Here is a 23,356-nt window from a genome sequence, read left to right on the forward strand (position 1 = left end):
ATTAACTCTTTAATTCCTCTGGCGATTTTTTTTTTGTAAATTGCTTTGACCCTCTCTTTCTTAACCCTTCCTTATTTTTATCTCTCAATGTTTATTCCTTTTACACCGACATCTTTTTCCCCTTATTCTATTTTTATATTTTTATGTTTTGATAAAAAATGGTACAAAAACTATCTGTGTAAAAATGTTAATCAATCATTCTAAATTTCCATGTAGTCAAAGCAATAATTCAAAAACAAAATTTCTAAGAAAAAAAACATGAAATAAATACCTAACGAATTAAATAAAAATACTTAAACAATTAAAAAAAATACAAATTCATATTTATTTCAACACAATAAAATTTCAATTTTCATTTGGAAATATATTTTTAAAGTATTATATTTTTTAAAATACAAAGATCAACTAGCTAGTTTTTTTAAATTAGAGGACTAAATAATAATATTTTTTTAAAATTTATAAATTAATTAATTAATTTTATTATGATAAATGGACTATTAATAATTTGACTGACATTAAAATTTATTTATTAATAAAAAAATTAATCAAATAATTAAATAGTTTTATAAAAATAAAATATAAAAATTAAATAATATATTTTTAAAATATAAAATTAAATGATTAATTTTATTAAAATATAAAAAACTAAATACTAAATTTTCTTAATTTTAAAGTAACAATTTTTTTAACGGAAAAGAAAAATTAAGGTGAATGCTTTCGTAATTTGTAGCGCTGCAGGAAGAGGAAGGAAAAAAAAAAACAAAAAAATCTGTATGTGGCATCTTTGATTTGTTACTCTTTTTTCTTTTTTCTCGTTGTGGTCTTTTCAGAGTCCCTTGCTCTTCACTCGTGAAGTCTTCTGGGGTTTTTTCTCATCCTCTTGTTAACCCTTCTCAGATCTCTCTCTCTTTCTATCTGAAAAGAACCCCCAAAGCCAAATATCTCTACAAATATCACCGTATACGTATTGATTGATTGATTTGATTTGAACTCATATAATCAAAGAACAAGACAAACAATCAAAACCCATTTGGAAATTAGATCTGAAATCTCAACAAAACCATTCACATTCCCATTTTCATGGCATCCCCAAATCAACAAACCCCACAGTTTGATATGCACAAATTCTTCATGCCCACAACCACAGCAACCAGCCAAAACTCTTCTCCCAATCTCATCATTCCTCCTCCTACATCAATCCCTTCTTCTTCTTATCCTCCTCCTACTGGTACCCACTCCAACTTCCCCTTCCAATTCCCACAGCAATTCCACCATGTCCCCTCGTATGCTCCTCCCCATGACAACCATACCCATAACCACCATCACCCTCCTTCTCCTATCTCTAATATGCCACCGCAGCGCTCTTTGTCGTATCCTACGCCTCCTCTTCAACCCCAACCTCAACCTCAGCCTCAACAGCAACAGCAGCAAAACCCTTCTCCTCGCAACAATAATGATCGTAGTGGGGCTGAAATCATGGCCCTCCTCCGCCCTCCTCCACTGCTTAATCAAGACCCAACACCGCCACCGCCTCAGCAGCATCAGCTTCAGCTTCAGCTTCAGCATCAGCATACCCCGGAATTCAGCAACATTGTTCCACCTCTGGGACCCATTAGGATGCCGAGCAGCAAGATGCCCAAGGGCAGGCGAATTTCGGGTGATCATGTGGTGTATGATGTGGATGTGAGGTTGCAAGGGGAGGTTCAGCCTCAGCTTGAGGTTACCCCCATCACTAAATACACTTCGGATCCTCAGCTGTGCTTGGGAAGGCAAATTGCTGTCAATAAATCTTACATTTGTTATGGGTTGAAGCAGGGAAATATTAGGATTCTTAACATCAATACCGCATTGAGGTCCTTGTTTCGCACCCAATCTCAGGTCTAATTCAATCTAATCTTACTATAGTTGATTATAGTCTGGTTTTACCCTGGGGTTTTTATGTGGTTGTTATGTATATTTAATTCGTTTTGCAAAATTGAGGTTGGTTTTCTATTATATGCATATTGATTCCTAACATCTTAAAATACTAGAATTTTGATTGATTGATTGTAGGTTTCACTGCCCTTGTAGTTGATAAGTTGTTTGATTTTGTTGATTAGAGGTAGAAAGAGCGGTATTTTAATACCAAGTTTGAGTGTGTATGTGTTCTGGTTGCCATGTAGAAATGGGCGATGCTTTGGTAAGGGAGTTGATATTTATGTACACATAAGCTATATTTACATACGTTTAAGAAATATGGAATATAATTATGGATTCTAGATTTGGGGTCACGCAAGTTGATAGACTTGGTAGAAAATAACAACCAGGTGCCCAACTTGACTAATTTTTATTGCAAACATTGGAGGCATAAATTTCTTTCTAAATAGTAAACTCATATAAAATAAAGTAAAATGATGAACAATTAAGTATTGTATGCCCAACCCTAATCAGATTACTTACTTCCCTTCTTTTCCTCTGGAGGCATCTGGTTGATTTTTTTTGCAAGCTTTATGCCTTTACGTGCTGCTTTAATCCCTTACATTCTTATGCTATATGGATACATTTTCGTTCTTAGTACTTTTATAGAATGTTGCATGAACAGTTAGCTTTATTTTTTCCATAAATAAAAATTGGGATGCGAATCAATATGGTTTCTATATTAGTTGGGCAGTCTTAGTATTTTTATCCATGGATATTATTCAAGACATGGATATTCAATTCTAGGACAGGAATTATTGTTACGCAATTAAGGGGAAGGGACAATTGGATGATGGACTTCAAATGCTAAATTATGTTGATTGAAAGTTCATCCTTTGTTTTTTGAACATTTCCTGCATTTTTCTTGGTAATATTATATACCTGGCTGCTATTGCTAGAATTAAAGAGGATTTATGCTCATTTTATTTCTTCTGATTGTCAAATATAGAAAATTTCTCTACTAACTCAAATATAAGTCAGGCTATCAGCCTATCATGTATTTAGATTTGAAAACGCTTGCTTTAAAGGCACCTGCACCTTGCAACTGTGAATACATTATCGACTAAAAGAAATACAAAAAATTTTTGTACGCATCAGAATGATGCTTTTGCCATCCGGTTATCATTTCTTTTTGATCTAGAACTAGAAGTAGAAGGTGTAGTTGTTTGGCTGATGTTATAATTATTTCAAATATGGTATGACTGATCATCAAATATTCCTCATTTGTTATATCTACAATATGACCCATTTTAGGTAGTTTCTTTTGCTTTTGCAGTGTCTTAACTTTCTGCAGAGAGTTGATTTTGTATTTTGTTTTTAATTCACAAAGTAGACTATTTAAAAAGGATGATAAAACAACTTTATTTAGGAATCTATATTTTTGCTTCACTTCTCATCTGAGTGGTGTGTTTTTCTGTCAGAGGGTCACTGACATGGCTTTCTTCACTGAGGATGTTCATCTCTTAGCTAGGTATCTTTCTCTCTGTATTCTGTAAATTCTTTTTTCTGGTTTGCTTCGGGTTGTATGACATGTTTTTATGCAGTGTTGGCATAGATGGACGGATAAATGTCTGGAAAATTTCTGAAGGTCCAGATGAGGAAGATAAGCCACAAATTACTGGAAAGACTGTTATTGCTGTTCAAATAGTAGGAGAGGGGGACATTAAAAATCCACGAGTTTGTTGGCATTGCTATAAACAAGTACTGCAGTCTACTGCTTACCTCAATTAAATAGTGTCTGTTTTCACTATTTTATTTTTTTTATTATTCCTTTCAATTTTAAACTTTCTACTTTTATCTTGGTTATGACCATTTTATATCATACTTTTAATAGGAAATTTTGGTAGTTGGGGTTGGTAAACGTGTTCTTAGAATTGATACTAACAAAGTTGGAAAGACTGGAGTCTATTCATCAGAGGTTCCTCTTCAGTGTCCTGTTGAAAAACTGATTGATGGTATCCAGTTGGTTGGTAAACATGATGGAGAAGTTACTGATTTATCAATGTGCCAGTGGATGACTACCCGTTTGGTTTCTGCTTCTATGGATGGCACGGTTTGTATTTGCCTTGTCTTCTGTCTGTATTTGATGCTCTTGTTTTCTTCATGAATTTTTGGTTTTATTTTATTTTAGTAATTTCTTTTGAACTAGTTATTGATGCATTATGTTGTGGAAATTCTGAAACTTAAATTAGACTTTCTTGTGGTTGGCTTGTTGAATTTGCGTAGACAAGGTTGAATTAGGTTATGAATGAAACAGGTAAAAAAAAAAAGATATTATCTCGGAGAAGTGGATAGTTGCTGTTCTAGTTGAAATTATAAGTAGAAAAGATCTTAAAATTGAACTGTTTTCATAAATTTTCACTGGGGAAAATTCCAATATGATGTAGATTTTATATAACCTATATTTCCTCTTCGGATGCCCCTGAACCTTGAGTGCTTTTTGAATTTGCATGCATGCATGCATGCTTATTTTTCTATTGATTTGAGTTGCACAAATTAAACTTTTTGCTTTTTTTTAATGGTGTGGATTCAAATTAAATTCATTTTGTAAGCAGATTAAGATTTGGGAGGATCTCAAGTTGGTTCCTCTTGTGGTATTGAGACCGCATGATGGCCTGCCTGTTTACTCGGCTACCTTCTTGACTGCGACCAACCGACCAGATCACATCATCCTTATCACAGCGGTACATGTCACTAAGATCCTTATTTTTGTTTGCTAGTGTCTTGTCATGCTTGTGCTAGCCAATTGTTGAGTAACTAAGTTTCTTTTGTTTAGTTAATAAGATTGGTAAGCACCATTTTATTTATCAGGATGGCATTTGTAGAAGAAAATGTAAATTAAACTATGGTCACTTATAGAGTATAAACATTTAATGTTCGGTTTTTCAAATTTAGCTAATGTCTATGTTTTCAATCTTTCAAATTTGTGAGCAGGGGCCCCAGAATCAGGAATTGAAAATCTGGGTCTCAGCCAAAGAAGAAGGATGGCTTTTACCTAGTGATGCTGATTCATTGAATTGCAACCAGACCTTAGAACTGAAGAGTTCAGCTGAACCTCGAACTGAAGAGGCATTCTTCAATCAAGTTGTAGCTCTGTCCCAAGTGGGTCTCCTCTTACTTGCAAATGCGAAGAGGAATGCCATATATGCTGTACACTTGGATTATGGTCCTAATCCAGCGGCATCTCGCATGGATTACATATCAGAGTTTACTGTTACCATGCCTATCTTGAGTTTAACAGGGACTAGTGATGTTTTACATGGCCAATGTGTTGCTCAGGTTTATTGCGTCCAGACACAGGCTATTCAGCAGTATACTTTGGACTTGTGCCAGTGCTTGCCGCCACTGTTGGAGAATGTGGGTTCAGAGAAGTCAGATCCCAATGTTTCACATGATCTAGCTAATGTTGAAGGAGTTGCTCCTTTGGACTCACGTGGAAGCAACTTTTCTGACATCCCTACAAGCTCTGCTTCTGTTGATGCAGCCACTTTGCATCATATTTCCTCTTCTAATAGTCCCTCTACGCCTCCAGTTTTGACCCCTTCAGCTAGTGACACTGAGATCACATGTGTTACATCATCTCCTCTTTTCTTGACGCGCAAGGTTTTAACAGAGGTTACGGTTGCAGGAAGGCTTGAGCCAGGTCCTCCACCTGGTGACCAAAGTTTAAATCAGCCAGTCATTGATTATTCAGTTGACCAGAAAATGGACACTATTCACGCAAATGTATCAAATGTTACTTCCTTGGATAGTGACTCAAGGACTGATGAGATGAAAGGCACACAAGATGGAAATTCTGGCATCCTTAATCCGCCTATCGTGTTTAAACACCCAACGCATCTGATAACTCCTTCCGAGATTCTAATGGGTGCTTCATCTCCTAGTAATAATAATGATGAGGTCAAGACTGAGGTTGAAACAAATATTCAAGAAGTTGTTGTCATTAATAATGTCAGTAATGCAGAGGTGGAGGTTAAAGTAGTTGGTGAAACAAACTCTACTCAGAAAGATGAATTTGGTCACCGTGGAGAACCTAAAAACCCCATTTCAGAAAACAAGGAAAAATATTTTTGTTCCCAGGCTTCAGATCTTGGTATTGAGATGGCCAGGGAGTGTTGTTCCATATCAGCAGAAACTTATACAATGGAGGAACCTCAGCAAGTTGATTTTAATGATGCGGCTGAGTTTCTTGCCCAATTGTCTCATACAAGCGAGGAAGAAGTCCATGACTCCACAAAAGATACATCACGGAAAGTTTCTGAATCAAGTATGCCTGCAATAGTTCAACAATCAACAACTCCAAATATGAAGGGGAAGAAGCAGAAGGGGAAAAATTCTCAAGCAACAGGTCCATCTTCTTCTTCTCCTAGTGCTTTTAATTCAACAGATTCGTCCAATGAGCCAAATGGCACTTCAAGTCTCCCATCTATTGAAGTTGCCTTTCCTCAAATTTTTGCTATGCAGGAGATGCTTAATCAGGTAATGATTTAGATTTAGGACATATAAGACACCTACCATATTTGTGTGACATCTTGTGCTCTTACATATTAACCTTGGTTTTTTTTTGAAGATTTTCAAATGTATAATAGTTGGTTTTCTGATAGATTTCTACCCTGAGTTTGGAAACAAATTTAGGAAGGGAAATGGGAGGACTGAAAGCTGAAGAGGTGAAAACTATTCTCTCCTTCTGTTTGGATTGGAAAGAATGGGAGGAATGATTATGAAAATTAATGTAAAGTTGTTTTATGATGGTAAAACTACAAATTTATCCCTTTGTCAAATACGTTACAAGGGTAAATTAATATTTAATATATTTTACACCATTTTATTTCCAAGTTTGGGAATAAAATTTTTGGTGAGCCCATATTACAATTTAATTTTATTTTTCCTTCCCTCTCTTTCCTATCTCCCAAACAGGTTAAAAAAAAAAAGAATCTTCTCAAAATTTGCATCCCCTTTTTATTTCCTCCCTTGTTCCTTCCTTTCCCAAATGTTGCTGTACGCTAAATGCTGTGTAATGTATTCAGTAGAACTAGCAGTAGGTATTTTGATTGCAGCAAGATTAGTAGGTATTTTGATTGCAGCAAGATTGTGGCATTGCTTATAATTACTACTATTTTACTTTAGTTTTGAAGATGAAGATTTGTCTTAGAATCCTTTGTAAATTCTACCCCTCACCTCCTTCCCTGGGGGCCTCCTACTCTTTCTTTTGGCCTGGTAAAGATTTTGTTATGATAGGGATCCTAACAATTCAGTTACTGGAAGTCTTTAAGAATAATTAAGAGAGAATGGAAGAGAGAGATAGCACAGAAAGAAATTAGGAAGAAAATAGAGAATTATAGAGAGAGAATAGGTATTTTATTGATAATGTCTGGAATTGAATGCAGAGAGCTCTTCTCAGCTCTTTGTACATCAAATCCCGCCAGTAAGTCCAGCCGGAATTCTGAATAACTGTTTCTGCAACTAACTTCTATTCTTTAACAACTTTTCCCTCCTAATATTTGACCTATTCTCACTAATACTAACTTATTACCCTTATTTTGAAACCTAGTCCTTCTACATGTAACAAATTTTGATAGAAAGCTGCACCTATAACTTTTGGTCTGTCCTGTGAAATTTGACAAATGCACATACAGCTTACCCCCCAAAATTACCACCCCTCCCCCACAACCAGGTCATGGTGGAATTCTGTTGTTGCTTGGCTTGAGGACATGCCTAAATAACTGTCTAACTGGAATTGCATCTTCGATTATGTTATCAAAATATTTGCATGCAATTGACCAATGTACTGTTAACTTTGACTTGGTATTTTTCTCTTTTGCAGCTAGTGACCACACAAAAAGAAATGCAGAAGCAAATGTCAAATGTGGTTGCTGTCCCTGTTTCAAAAGAATGTAGAAGACTAGAAGCAGCTGTAGGACGGAGCATTGAGAAAGCTGTGAAGGCAAATACTGATGCATTATGGGCTCGTTTTCAAGAAGAGAATGCACAAAATGAGAAGTTATTGCGAGATCGCACACAGCAAATAGCAAGTATGATCTCTAACTTTGTCAATAAGGATTTGACAGCAATGTTAGAGAAAGCAGTGAAGAAAGAATTGGCTTCAGTTGGGCCAGCTATAGCTCGTTCAATGTCTCCAGTCATTGAGAAAACAATATCTTCAGCTATTGCAGAGTCGTTCCAGGTTAGAAATCTGAAATTTGTGATGCTTATCATGTGATATTCATTGTTGTCTGATTGATTCATTGCACTGCAGAGAGGAGTAGGTGATAAGGCAGTGAATCAGCTGGAGAAATCAGTTAATTCAAAACTTGAAGCAACTGTTGCTAGGCAAATTCAAGCACAGTTCCAAATTTCTGGAAAACAAGCTCTCCAGGTATGCATTTGCCCAACTTGATGTAAGGCTAGTGAGTTGTAATTGATTGAATAAGATATCTGAGGGCCATTGTCTGGTGTGATGGTTTTGTAAATGTGTTTGCAACCCAAGGGGTTGCAGTCAAAGAGCAGCCACTTGTGCAAGCATCTGGCAAAGGGTTGAACTAATACTCCTACAAGGACCTACTTTGGTAGGACCAGGGCATGGTAATTTCATTTTGTTGAATAAGATGTAGACCCAAATTAACTTTTTTGTCCTGAAATGGTGCATGATATGAATCTAGTTTGTCTGATATATTGATAATTAACCTTTATTGTTTTATGCAGGATGCCTTGAAGGCTGGTTTGGAAGCTTCTGTGGTCCCTGCCTTTGAGATGTCGTGCAAAGCTATGTTTGAGCAAGTAGACTCAACCTTCCGTAAAGGGTTGGTTGAACATACGACTACAGCTCAACAGCATTTTGAATCTGCACATTCTTCATTGGCCCTGGCTTTAAGAGTGCGTATTCTTTGCCGCATTACAATATTTATTAGAAATGGGGTGTTTAGGGGAGGGGGGGTGGTTGGAACCAACTCATCCTTCTCTCAAGATACCATTGATAACCAAGTATGTGAGCAGGATATGTCCATTTTTATTGTTTCTTTTTAATTTGAACTCGTCTTGCTGAAATATGACTTGCATCACAAAAATATGCAATAGTTGTGAGCATCTGTCCTTCAGATGAAATGTCTTGGTCATATTGGGCAATGATTAACTTGGTAAAGGATCAGTCCATGTTAACTGAGGCTATGATTATGCTTCCTGGTTATTTAACTTCTTGTATGTGTGGATCTTTGGATGGTGAGTTTTCTCAGCCTTCATTGCAATTGTCAGTAAGGATATTTGTTTGTTGGGTTTGGCAGCTGTAGGACTTTCTAGTAATGCAAATTGGAACAATTGGATGGGTCGCTCATTCTTTTTCTGCCAGTTTTGCCTCTGTTGTATCTTGAGCATTTGTATTATTCACACTGCTGTTTTGTTAAATGCAGGAAGCCATCAACTCTGCTTCATCATTGACTCAAACATTAAGCGGGGAATTGGCTGAAAGTCAAAGGAAGCTGGTAGCTCTTGTTGCTGCTGGTGCAAACTCGAATGCAGCAAATCCCTTGGTTACACAACTGAGCAATGGACCTTTGGCTGGCCTCCGTGAAAAGGTTTGTTGTTTATGAAGATAAATATGATCGTCAATTGCCATTAGCTATCCTGAAGGTTTGTTATTTTAATCATTTGCTGTAAATGATCAAGGTTGAGACGCATTTGGATCCAACAAAAGACCTATCAAGATTGATATCCGAACACAAATACGATGAGGCCTTCACCATTGCCCTGCAAAGAAGTGATGTGTCGATTGTATCTTGGTTATGTTCTCAGGTTTCTATTTTGCTGTTTATTCCTGATTCTTTTGAATGTCATGAGATGAAACTTGTGTGCTGCTGGAAGTTGATGTTTTTAGTGATGAAGTTAGCTTTAGCAATATTAAGCCGTCTTTCATTTATGAAAACTTGGAAGATGTTTCAACTCTGATTTTTCTGTTGAATCCTTTTTTCTGATTATCTTACATCAAGTTTTCAAGAATCTTGTTAGTACATCCAAGTTATTCAATGCAATTCCATGCCTCTTTTTTTTTTCTTTTTTTTTTGTCTTCTACATGTCTTGTTTGTGGCTAATCTACCAGTGGATTTTATCTCAATTTTGAAATCAACTTGGATAACCTAGTTATGTAATTTTGCCTTGCAAATTTTGCTAGGTTGATTTGTGTGGGATCTTAGCAATGGTTCCTCTCCCATTAAGCCAAGGAGTATTGCTCTCTCTCCTACAGCAGTTGGCCTGTGATGTTAGCAAGGATACAGCTCGAAAGCTGGTGTGGATGACAGATGTGGCAGCCGCCATAAACCCAGCAGACCATATGATTGCAATGCACGTGCGGCCTATCTTTGATCAAGTATCTCAGATCCTACACCATCAACGGAGCTCACCTACGATCACTGGTGTTGAGCTCTCAACCATCCGTGTTCTCTTGCATGTCATCAACTCCGTGCTGGTGACCTATAAATGATCCTCCCTTTCCAACCATTGTGCAAATTATAATTGAGTTTTGAGGTAGTAGGAACTTTGTACAAATCTTTGGTGGTTTTTATGAAAGGTCTCAGGTCTCTTCCTTCTCTTTTTTTTAGGGTATTTTGGTAGGGGTTATTTAGAATTAGTTTCTAGAGGCAACAGGTGCACTGCTTTCGTATTACGTCTAATAGTTTAGGTGCTTAGACATTTTTCCTTTTCAGACTGACCTGTTTCGCAGTCTAAAGAATTAATTATTTTGATTTTTCTTAAATTTCTTGTTTCTAAAATGAAGTTGGAATCAATTTCACAGATATTACTCTTTTTATATATAATAAACATAACAAAAATACCTGGAAATTCTGTCGGGTAAAAATGGGATCAATTCTGGTAATTGTTCTTGGACTTTAGGTATTGTTATAGAATTATTTTTTTAATTTAAAAATATAATATAAAATTTTTTATAATATTATGCTGTAAAATTTTTGACGCTCAACAACTGATTTATATGATTTATAGTGGCGGTAATGTGACAACAGCAAAATTAGTTATAATTTTTTTTTTTTACAGATCAATCATGAAAGAATGTTGTTAACATTATCATCACTTTGGATCGTCTAAATCAGTATGTTATTTATAAATTGACTATTGAGCGTTAGTAAAATTTTAAAGTTTAGGAGGCTTTAAGTTACATTTTAAAGTTTAGGGACAAATCCAATGAAAATAAGCACTTTAGTAGTTACAGATAAAACTCATAATTTTAGCTATAATTGCACTCAATTTCAAAGTTTGAAAATTGTGGTCTAAAATTAGAATATTTAACTATAGTTACATATTATTGCAAATGTTTGGCTTTTTATATTTAATTACTCTATTTATGATAATTATCTTGTATAGGCATTATTATTTGTTGTAGTCTTTGTATAGGATTATTATACTTTAAGGCTAAAAATCTTGTAAAAGCTTGTATATGGCTAAAATTTTTATCAATACAAGGATCCCTTGATCAAATTCAACACTATACTCCGTCTTTTTATCTTTTCCTTTATGTTTTTATCTTGATGATCAATCATTCTCTAGCTTCCAAATGTTAGTCGAAGAACCTTTTTATGCTTCCATAGATGTTGTAAACACCCTTTGGCTGTGGCTTCCTCAAGGTACTATGTCACGACCTATTTTTTGAGCCGAACTGGCACTAGGACTCTGATCAGCATAAGGCTTTATAGTAAGCCTAATTATTTCTAGCCCATAAATATAGTCCAATTTCATGAAATCAAACGGATAGAGTCCGGCCATAAATTGGACTATCCAATGGGGAGCCTTAACTCACTCGACATGTAAACCAATAAAATAACAATATGGGGAGCTTAGCTCACTCTCACAATCCTCAAAGCAGATAAATAATCAAATGAGAGCTCAGCTCCCTCATCCAAAGAAATGAATATTTCATGCATACAGACATTTCCACATAAATAAGGTTATAACTCCAAAAGTTTAGTTAATACAACTCCACATGAGGATAATACGCTACTGGTACATGTAGAGTTTTAAAATTTAACAAAAGATAATAAAAGTAAACTGAACTTTTCTGGTTTAGCCTGCGATAAAAGAAAACATGTTATTTTCAACAAGTCCACTTGTTATCTGAGGAAAAAATAGTTGAACAGAAGTGAACATTCGACTCATAGAGTAAAATGTTGATTTTAAATATAATTTCTGTAACTATTTAAACCTAATGCATTTTATGTATGGAATGCTACATTCACACATAATTTCAAACAATTCAAATAATATTTGAACAAAAGATAATTTAATAATAATATTAAAATTATAAATAAAATCAATATCTACTCATAAGTTATCCAAATGTCACTGGGGTAACTGAGAAGATGAGAAATGTAACACCCTCATATTAAGTAGCCCATACATTTTACTATTTCGGTGATCAGTGTCTGTCCGGACAGCTAGAATATCTAGAACTATACTTAAATCACATAGAGGAGTCATAAATAAAACTGATGAAAATCAAATAAAGTTGGATAAAAATAAAAGGAATGGAGCACCAATAAGTTAGATGAGCCTAGGTCACAGCGGTGAGTGACTTACATGGGAAGTGACTATAAGTTCAGTTGCTACCCTAAACTCGCATGGTACCCCATGACATCCTTAATTGAGGATTAATTGCAAAATTATAGGGAACTAGAAAATCATAGATATAAAAAGGGAACAAGTACAATTAAGTGAATCAGAACCTTAAAACTTAAATTGATATTATGGAAAAAGATACATTATAACCTGATGAGGGGCATTTCGGTCAATTCACTTCAAGAAGTGACTTTTGACCTAAATGTCCATTAAATTTTATGAGATTAAAATATTAAAAAAGAATTAAAAATATAGAAATGTGTATGGAAATTGAAAAAAGGAGATGTAAGAAATCAGAATTTTGTCATTTATGACATAAGCATGACATATTCATGACACAATTAAAATTATAAATTAAATTAATTCATTTTTGGGATAAATATATAAGAGACAAGACATAAATTAAAATAAAAAATTTCTTCTTCTTCAACCCTCCATAGGCCGGCCACTCACTCTCTCTCTTTCCCTCTCTTCTTTCCACCATTAACAACACTTCTAAGCTCCCTAAACCCTATTTCTTCCCTAATTATCACCCCAAATTAGTAGAAAAACCTAAATTAGACTTTGAATAGAAGATTTTGTGACACCTCTTACCCGTCTATAATGTAGCCGAGTAAGATATGCCACACAGTATACCTGAACATCATATTTTATCGTAATTATTTTTTTTCCTTCCTTAATTTATTTCTTTATGGTTATGAAGTGCAATTTGTGAAATTTAACTCATTTAAGTTATTTATTAAAATTATAAATTTATTTGAGGTTTCAAAAATTTTGTAGAAAATCCAGCAGAGTACCGGCTAAAAATGGAGAAAACAGTTATTTGGAACCTGTGAAAAACACTTCCAAAACATTCATCCATATTCTCAAACTCCAATAACCATCAACATGGTCTCAACAATTTTCAACATTCACAACCATCTCAAGTTTTTATCATGAATCCATAATTTCATTCAGATCTAAAATCAAATTTAATTTCATGAAGATATTCTCAAATTTTATTAATTAACGAAATTTTATGAAATATGTGTATCAACACATGATTACATAAATTTACTATTTACATGAGTTCATAATTTACAAATCACAAACTACTACCCATTACAAAATACAAAAACAAAATTTCAAAAGGAACCTAAAGGTCCTACCACTGATGCACTGCAGATGAGAGGTGACTCTGACTTTATGTAGATCTGTGATCTCACCCAGTCTGTGGTCTGCTGGGCTTTCTATCTGTCTCTCCAGAACCTACGCGTGGCAAAAAGCGACGTGCTAAGCAATAATGCTTAGTGGTGCCAATAATAAAATAAAGAGAACTAAAAAGAAATAAATATGCAGTGTATATATTGATGTCTCATGCAGACAAATTTTTGTTAAATATTTGTAGTCTATTTATTTAGTACTTGTTATGTCAATTATTTCGTAAAATTTATCAACTTTCACTTTTGGTTGTCTAAGTAACCTATACTGGATGACTGGACTGGATAAACGGGTAAACTGGCACTGGATACTAAGTACCTCGGGCCGTCACACCATCGGTCACTTATGTATCTCTCGGTGTGCAACAGAACAGTTAATAAGCTGTAATAACATTGGGCACAAGGCCAAATATCACACTGATATCAGAATGGTTAAAAGCTATACAATCACAGAATGGCATAATGCCATGTGCAATACTGCTAACTGAACCCTATTGGCATGCCAACATATCCAAACCAATCTTACTAGGTGTACTGGGGCACATTACAAATTTATTGATTGAATTTTCATGTTTAACATGTAAGGTTACTATTCATTTTACTATTTAGGTCAAATTATTGACTTTCCAATGCATAATAGTTACATGAGTCCTAATCACATAAATTTACCACATTTTGGTTCTCAAAAGTGTTGGCATTAGTTGCCAATCCATACTTCTAACCAATGGTGAATAAATCAGAAATTTTTGTTTTGGGTGCTAGAGTTCACTATTCTATTAGGCCATTCTACAGTGAGAATTTGGCCAACTGTTCTTCATCAAAGTTGTTTCCTATTGTGTTTAGTTACATTTTATTTTTTGAATCACTCCATTTGGAGTTTCGTAGCTCAAGTTATGGCCTAAACACCATAACTGGCCGGATTGAAATTTTTTTTAGAATTTCTGGGCAGAATCAATTCTATAGTTTTTGTACACCGAATGTAGGTCAGTTTTTGGACATGTTATGGTCAAAATTTGGGTTTGTTTTCTTCATGAAAGTTGTAGGGCTATGTCTCAACTTTCTATTGGTAAAAATTCAGGTCAATTGGACTTTTCTACAATGAGTTATGACCAAATGAATGAACACTGTTTATTTAGTCATTTTGCCCAGCCAGAATGTAAGTCACCCGGATTTGGTCAATTTTTAGGGCATCCTATGTTTAATTTCTAGACAGAGTTCCTTCACCAAAATTGTGCCATTATGTGTCTAATTTCATGTCCAATTAGCCTTGCACTAATTGAACCCTCACAACCCAAGTTATAGCTGCCCAAACATGCTGGACTCATATCCAGACCTGCAGGGCACTCAAGGCAGCACACCCAACCTCAAATCCCAAGCTACCATTCACTTTAATTCCTCATCATACACAGCCAAATGGTCACTAATTGACCATTAAAACATCATTCCCTCATTAATTACATAAACCCTCAAATTTTGAGTTCAAAACCCTAACCACAATTTCTCAATTGCACATGTCACATGTTATTGATTTAATTCTTCCATTCTAACTCATTTATGTGCAATCTCCATCATCTATAACATGTTTAAGCCTATCAAACACATCAGCCCAACCACACACCAAGGCTGGCTGAATTTAGGATTATACATACATGAAGATTTTAGTTCATTTTCTTGCAATTTCTAGCTTAAATCAAGTACCTAAACAAGAATTTAGAAGAAGAATTGAAGAATTTGGCACTAACCTTGCTTGAGTCAATTTCTAAGCTTGTAAAAACTCTTTCCTTCATCTTCTTTTTGCTGCCCCAAGTTTGCCCAAGATGCAAGGAGTGTTTTTAATGAAAAAAGCTAGGGATTTTATGGTGTAATTAAGTGGGAATGAAGTTTGGTTGGGATAACAACGGTGGAGTCTCTTTGGTGTGTGGTTATGCCAAGGAAGAAGATGGGTAAGGGAGCAGATTTCTTTTGTTTATTTTTGTCTCATTTATCCCATTTTAATGAGTTTGCTTAATTGTGATTGGTGGAGCACTTTTAATGACATCATATGATGTCATAATTCCCTATTTCTTTTATTTTTCTTTCATTTTCTTTTCTACTCATTTTCAATTAATTTTTTAGCAATATTTATTCATATTTTAGATTATAATAATTATTTACTTAATTGGACAAGTCGGCCAAAAATCATCTCTGAAGACGAAATGACCAAAATGCCCTTCGTTTGGCTTATTAAGCCAAAATTATCTGTACCGATTGATAAAATTCCAAAAGCATTTTCTTGGAATTCTAATGCCATAGAAACCTCAATGACTCTTCTCTGGAGTCCCAAAAATTATTTTATGAATTTTCTCCCAGGTTTAGGGCTCCTAGTTGCGAAGATCGCAACTTCCCATTGGGTTACCCATCACTGGGGCACCAGCTCATTTAACTTGGTTGTATTTTATTTCTAAAATTTTTTCTAAATTTTTCTTATTATTATTTGAGTTAATTATGGCTCCTCACTTTAGTTTAAATGTTTTTCTACACGTTCTACCTGTCTGGACCGACACTGGTCATCAAAACAGTATAATGTACGAAATTGCTACAGTGAGGGTGTTATAACTTTTCCCCTCTAATTTAAATTTTGTCCTTGAAATTTACCTGATGCAAACAGTTGAGAGAATTGTTGCCTAATCATCTCTTCACTTTCCCAAGTTGCCTCCTTGGTGTTGTGGTGCCTCCAAAGCACTTTCACCAGTGGAATCTGCTTATTCCTCAACTCTTTCACTTCCCGAGCCAGGATCCGTATGGGTTCTTCTTCATATGTCAAGTCCGGTTGTACTTCAATTTCTTCCATGGAGATGGCATGTGAAGGATCTGAGCGGTATCTTCTTAGCATAGATACGTGGAACACATTGTGGATCTTGTCCAGCTCTGGTGGTAAAGCTAGCCTCTAGGTCATTAGTCCCACACGTTCAATGACTTCATATGGGCCAATGAACCTAGGGCCTAACTTACCTTTTTTTCCAAACCTTAGTACCTTCTTCCACGGTGACACCTTGAGGAACACTTTGTCGCCAACTGCATATTCTATTTCTTTTCTCTTCAGGTTAGCATAAGATTTCTGTCTATCTGAGGCAACTTTCAGATTGGCTTTGATTAGCTTTACCTTCTCCTCAGTCTGTTTCACCAGGTCTGGCCCTACCAGTTTATCTTCGCCCATTTTAGTCCAACACACTGGAGTTCTACATTTCCTCCCATACAGTGCTTCATACGGGGCCATTTGGATGCTAGCTTGGTAGCTATTGCTGTATGCAAATTTTGCCAGTGGAAGATATCTATCCCAACTTCACTCAAACTCGATAACACAACTCCGCAGCATATCTTCAAGGACCTAACATATATTTCATGTTATTATTATCATTTCAGTTCAATATTTTTATTAATTCAATTGGTTTCAATGTTTAAGAGAAATCCTAGGATGGGTGACCTTCTAGGAAGTTCTCCATTCCACCTATGGGACAAAACCGTGAGGCTTACGGCCAAAGCGGACAATTCCTCTAGTGGTTGGTTCCCGATCATTACAATTTACCTGGATTACTCTTTCTGATTGCCCATCTGTCTAAGGATGAAAAGCTGTGCTAAAGTGGAGTTGTGTACCCAAGGATTCATGCAAATTTTTCCAAAATCTCAATGTAAACCTTGGGTCTCAATCATATATGATGGAAAGTGAAATTCCATGCAGTTTAAGTATCTCACTGATATACAATTCTGCTAACTTCTCCAGTGAGTAGTCAGTCCTAATTAGCAGGAAGTGTGCTGACTTTGTCAATCTATCTACTATCACCCATATTGCATCATGCTTCTTCTGAGTGAGAGGTAGACCACTTACAAAATCCATGGTGACCCGATCCCATTTCCATTCAGGTATGCATATAGGCTGTAGCAAACCCGATGGAACTTAATGTTCTGCCTTGACTTGCTGACATGTTAAGCATTTAGTCACATAGTCAGCTATGTCCTTCTTCGTACCAGGCCACCAATAATGAAGCTTTAGATCATGATACATTTTTGTACTTCCTGGGTGCATTGCATAAACACTGGTGTGTGCCTCTTTTAGAATACTGGCTTTCAATCCCCCATCATTTGGTACACATACTCTTCCTTTGTAGTACAGACACCCATCTGCTTTCACCTCATAATCAGTTGCCTTCCTTTTTGAGATTTTGCTCATAGTAGCCATTATCTTCTCATCTACCTTCTGCCCATCTAAAATTTGCTGTAGTAGGTTTGGCCTCACTTGCAACTCAGCTAAAATAGCTCCATCTCGAGCCAAGGATAGGCAGGCATTCAATGATCTCAAAGCTGTATGGATTTTCTGCTCAAAGCATCAGCAACTACATTTGCCTTCCTAGGATGGTAGTCAATCACACAATCATAGTCCTTTAGGAACTCAATCCATCACCTCTGTCTAAGGTTGAGCTCCTTCTGAGTTGGCAAATATTTTAGACTTTTGTGGTCTGTGTAAATGTAGCACTTTTTACCATACAAGTAGTGCCTCCATATCTTCAGTGTGAAGATAATTACTGCAAGTTCTAAATCATGGGTAGGGTAGTTCTGTTCATGTGGCCTTAGCTGCTTGGAAGCATAGGCGACCACTTTCCCCTTTTGCATCAATACACACCCTAACCCATTATGAGAGGCATCATTGTAAACCACAAAGTCCTTTCCTGACACTAGCTATGTTAACACTGGTGTAACATCCTCCCGGTAGCAATTTCGCACAGTCTACTGTTCCGGTGACCGGTGTCGGTCTGGACAGCTAGAACATCCGGAAAAATATTCAAATCAAAGTGAGGGACCATAATTAACTCAAATATTAATGAGAAAAATTTAGTAAAAATTTTAGAAATAAAATACAGTTAAGTTAAAAGAGCCGGTGCCCAAGCGATAGGTAACCAGAGGTAAGTTGCGGTTCTCGCAACGAGGAGCCCTAGACCCGGGGGAAAAATTATAAAATAATTTTTGGGACTCCAGAGAAGGGTTATTGAGGTTCCTATGGCATTAGAATGCCAAGAAAATATTTAGAAAAATTTTTCAATCGGTACAGCCAATTTTGACCCGTTAAGCCAAACGGAGGGCATTTTGATCATTTCGCTTTCCGAGGTGATTTTTGGCCGACTTGTCCAGTTGAGTAAATAATTAATATGACATAAAATATGAAGAAATATTGCTAGAAATTAAATTTGAAATGAGTAGTGAAAGAAAAGAAAAGAAAATGCAAAAATAAGACAAAAATGACATCACATGATGTCACTCACTTACTCACCAACCAATCACAAGTGAGCCATCCTTTGACTAACAAATAAAAGACCAAATGAAGACCAAAAGGAACAAAAATGCAGCTGCTTTTCTTCTTCTTCATCCTCAAAAACGTGACTTCTCCCTCCACCATTTTTATCAAGCTTTGAACTTGATTTTCTCTTCATCCACTCACTAAAATCCTAAGTCACCTTCACCAAAATTTATCTACACATCCTAAGGAAGATTTTGGCAGCCAAGGAAAGGAAGAAAAGTGAGGTTTAGGGCTTTGGAAATTCTGCCCAAACAAGGTTAGTGCACATAAATACTCAAATCACCTTTATTCCATGTTAAAGCCTTTAAGTGAGCAAGAATTGGTAACTTAAGTGAATGGAATTTATACTTATGCATGCCTTCAATTTCGGCAGCCCTAAGGGAGGAAGAATAAGGGAGTGTTTTGATGGTTTTAATGGACTTAACATGAATTGGAGATTATGTTTAAGCTATATATTTACACAGATGTTGAACTAGTGTGTTAAATTGAGGTTTATGGATAAATTGATTTGAACCTTAGGGTTTGGAAAGGTGAAAGTGTGAATTGGCTTAGGAAATTGTTAGGGCACATTGTAATGGTCAATTAGTGACCATTTTAGATGTGTTGACCATAAATGGGACTGAAAAATACTATGGCAAGGTGAGGTTGCAGGCTGCCCTATGGACAGCAGCATAGGGACTGAAATTTCAGTCCCTTTGCACTGCCATAACTTGGGCTGTGTTAGTCCAATTGATGTTTGGCCAATTGGACATGAAACTAGGCTTATAATGGCACATTTTTTCTGAAGAAACCATGCCCAAAAGACCAAAGCAAGAGGACCAAAACTTGGCCCCAATCCGGAACCCTGAAACTGCCTCTGCAGAATTGACCAAATGAACAGTAACTGTTCATTTGGCCATAACTCACTGTAGATTTGGTCAATTGCTCTGAAATTTTTAAAGCAACAAGTTAAGACATAGACAAACAACTTTCATGAAGGAACCTACCCCAAATTATGGCCAGAACCCATTCAACCAAGTGACTCAAGTTACTGTTCATGCACTGTAGATATGGTAAATTTCTGTAGAATGCATATCCGGACAGCTTGGGTTTTTGAGCCATATCTGGAGCTACAAAACTCCAAATGGAGTGATTCAAAAAAGGAAATTCAACTAGACAAAATAAGGAACAACTTTCATGTTTTACATTTCTTCAAATTCCAACAGTAACAGTGTCCAATGGAACAGTGAAGTTGACTCACCAAAACTGAAAAATCTGCTCCTTTGGTTTAATGCTTGGAAATGGTATTAACACTTAATGCCAACAAGTTTTAAACACAAAATGTGGTATGTTGGGAGTGCCAAAGTCAATGTACACATTTTTATTCTAAAAGTCAACATTTTTGTTGACCAATGAGGTGAATAGTGACAGCAAAACCAAAAAATTGGCAATTTTGCCAATATGACCTAAGCTTTGAGAAAGTGACCAAAACTAACAAGTTTTGAATACAAAATGTGGTATGTTGGGAGTATTAAAACCAATGTACCTATTGTTTATGCAAAAGTCAACATTTTAGTTGACTAATGAAATGAATAGTGACATGAAAACTTGAAATTCAAAAATTGTGAAACTTAAAAATGCAAAATGCCCTAGTAGGCCTAATGTGATTGGTTTGGATAGTTTGGCATGCCAATAGGGTATTGTTTTAGCAAGATCGCGAAAGGAAAGGCTTTTATGCTCGTATTCATGGCTTTATGCCCGTATCCATGGCTTTTATGCCCGTATTCATGGCTTTTATGCCGATTATGTGATATCATGGCTTTTTAGCCATACCGATCGCATACGTGGTTGACGCTCAAGGCCCCATGGTATGACGCCCGAGGCACCGCGTGTCCAAAGGCCAACGACCGTTATCCACCCACTGCTCAAGATAGGTTACTTGGGCATGGAAAAGTATAATCAGAAATGAACCGATTGTTAAAGAAAATACGAAAATTAAATATCGTGAATGATTACGATAGAATACAAAGAAACTCAAGATCATGAAGAAAATAATTAACAAAATGCATGAAGAAGTTAATATCATAAAACGTAATAAGCCCTCAACTAAACACTAAGTTGGTAATTATTCAGTTCTTATGAACAAAACGGCTAATAAATTATTATTTTTATATGTCATATTATGTCTGACTATTTGATTATTTTAACCACTAAGCTTTTTGCTTAGCGCCGCTTTGCAACGCTGTAGGTATCAAGATTGACAGAGCACCAAGAGACCACGATTCGTAAGGCGCTCACGCTCGCATAGTGTCTGTGTCACCTCACCGTCATAGCATTGGTAGGACGCTAGATGTCATTTTGGTATTTTGTAATTGATTTTATTTTCTCATATGTATTTGAAACTTATGTAATGTATTTTGATATTCATCTAAATAAAGAAAAGTGTGGTTGTAAATGGAAATGTGAATGTTTATATATGAATTATGCATGGTATCATATGAGATGGATGAATGAGAACGGAGATTAAACATTGTTGAGAATTTGATAAATGGAGTTGAGATGATGGAAAATGAATATAGGAAGTGTTTTTCACAGTTCAAGAACTGCTTTCTCCATTTTTAGCCAGATTCTCGGATTTTTTAAAATTTCCTAACCTCAAAGAAATAATAATTTCGATAAATGGCTTAAAATGAATTATATTTCACAAGTTATATTCAAAATTATGATAAAAAATTAATTAAGATAAAAATAGAGTGCTCGCACAATCGAGTGGCATAACTTGCTCGCTTGGCTTATTAGTCGGGCGCTTTATTGTCACATCTCGAAGCTCTTCTTCAGTTTAGCATTTGCTAGGTGGCAGCGACTCACAGTCGCTCGCTCTGGTGGAGTTCAATGCCGCAGAGTTAGATTCGAACTTATCACTCACGCAGCGAGCCTCTTACCAATTGAGCCGCAGAATTGGTAAGAGGCTAAGCAAACCCGTGAGGTGATAAGGGTTCAATCCTAGCTCGCAGGCGAAGGGATTGAACTCCACCAGAGCGACAAGCACTGTGAGTCGCACCTCCGCCTCTAGGGGTACGCTGCAAGATGGCCACCTGCAGAGGGGCTTGAGTCAGCCCGCTAAGTCGGGATGTGACAACTGGTGCCTCTGTCAACATAGCCTTCAACTTCTCAAAACTGGCCTGACACTTGTCATTCTAGTAAAATCTGACATTCTTGTGTAACAACTTGGTCATTGGAGTAGCTATTAAAGAAAATCCCTTCACAAATCTTCTGTTATACCCAGCTAGCCCCAAGAAACTTCTGACCTTAGTTGTATTTCTGGGAGGCTTCCATTCCATCACTGCTTCTATCTTCTTGGGATCCACCCTAATCCCATCAGCTGACACTATGTGTCCCAGAAATGCAATCTCACTCAACCAGAAGTCACACTTGGACAACTTAGCATACAACTTCTTTTCTCTCAGGGTTTGCAAAACAATCCTCAAATGTTCATCATGTTCTTCCCTGGTCTTGGAATACACCAAAATATCATTAATAAAGACCATTACGAACCGATTCAGGTATGGATGGAAGATATGGTTCATAAGGTTCATGAATGCTGCTGGTGCATTTGATAGGCTAAAGGGCATCACCAGGAACTCATAATGCCCATACCGGGCCCTGAATGCACTCTTTGGCACATCTGCATCCTTCACCCTCAGTTGATGATGAAGGAACGAAAGCGTGAAAAACACAAGTTTATACCATTGAATTCAAAAATTTCACCTAGGGTCACATGCATCATGCAAGATTTATTTTTATCTATTTGATTTCAATGATAAACAACATATTAAAACTCTTTTAATATGTTTTTGGATCTGTATTTGTCATTTAAGATTTTTAAATTAATCAGATTAATTTTAGAACCCTAGATTAAATCAAGAATGATTACACTAACCTCTTGATGCACTGCAGCGTGTCTGTGCCTTTGAGATTCGTCTTCAGGACACCAGATGTTGTCCCTCTAGCTTGTCCACACCAAGAACACTTATGGCAGCCCTTGAACAGCTCCTAAATCTTTTTCTATTATTTAGAAAATTAAGTTCTGCCTTTTAAGAGATTAGAGATGTAAACAGGACACTAGAAACAATTTCTAGTGTTCTTAATTCAAGAGATTGATGGCTAATCTCTTTGAATTGATGAGAGATGAAGAAGAATAGATGGAGAGCCTCAAAATGGCGTGACAAAGGAGGAGTGGCTGCTGGTTGTATTTTTCTTTTTCATAACAACACTTATA

General features: G+C 36.1%; 1 protein-coding gene across 2 annotated transcripts; it reads left to right on the forward strand.

Annotated features, from left to right (window-relative positions):
- Nucleotides 1–778: 778 nt before the first annotated feature.
- On the forward strand, nucleotides 779–10,699 carry LOC110657534 (enhancer of mRNA-decapping protein 4). 2 transcript variants are annotated; one of them, XM_021814776.2, is made up of 13 exons: nucleotides 779–1,878; nucleotides 3,378–3,427; nucleotides 3,501–3,657; nucleotides 3,791–4,009; nucleotides 4,512–4,640; nucleotides 4,891–6,435; nucleotides 6,561–6,623; nucleotides 7,781–8,140; nucleotides 8,213–8,332; nucleotides 8,659–8,829; nucleotides 9,360–9,524; nucleotides 9,616–9,741; nucleotides 10,118–10,699. In XM_021814776.2, the coding sequence occupies exons 1-13, from the start codon at nucleotides 1,081–1,083 to the stop codon at nucleotides 10,424–10,426; spliced, it is 4,212 nt and encodes a 1,403-aa protein (XP_021670468.2). In that variant the 5' UTR covers nucleotides 779–1,080; the 3' UTR covers nucleotides 10,427–10,699. The 2 variants fall into 2 exon arrangements, with proteins under 2 accessions (XP_021670468.2, XP_021670469.2); XM_021814777.2 differs by lacking the exon at nucleotides 6,561–6,623 and having other exon boundaries at nucleotides 781–1,878.
- The last annotated feature ends 12,657 nt before the right edge of the window (nucleotides 10,700–23,356 follow it).

Source organism: Hevea brasiliensis, chromosome 2 (genome assembly GCF_030052815.1).
Source record: "Hevea brasiliensis isolate MT/VB/25A 57/8 chromosome 2, ASM3005281v1, whole genome shotgun sequence".
NCBI classification, from domain to species: domain Eukaryota; kingdom Viridiplantae; phylum Streptophyta; class Magnoliopsida; order Malpighiales; family Euphorbiaceae; genus Hevea; species Hevea brasiliensis.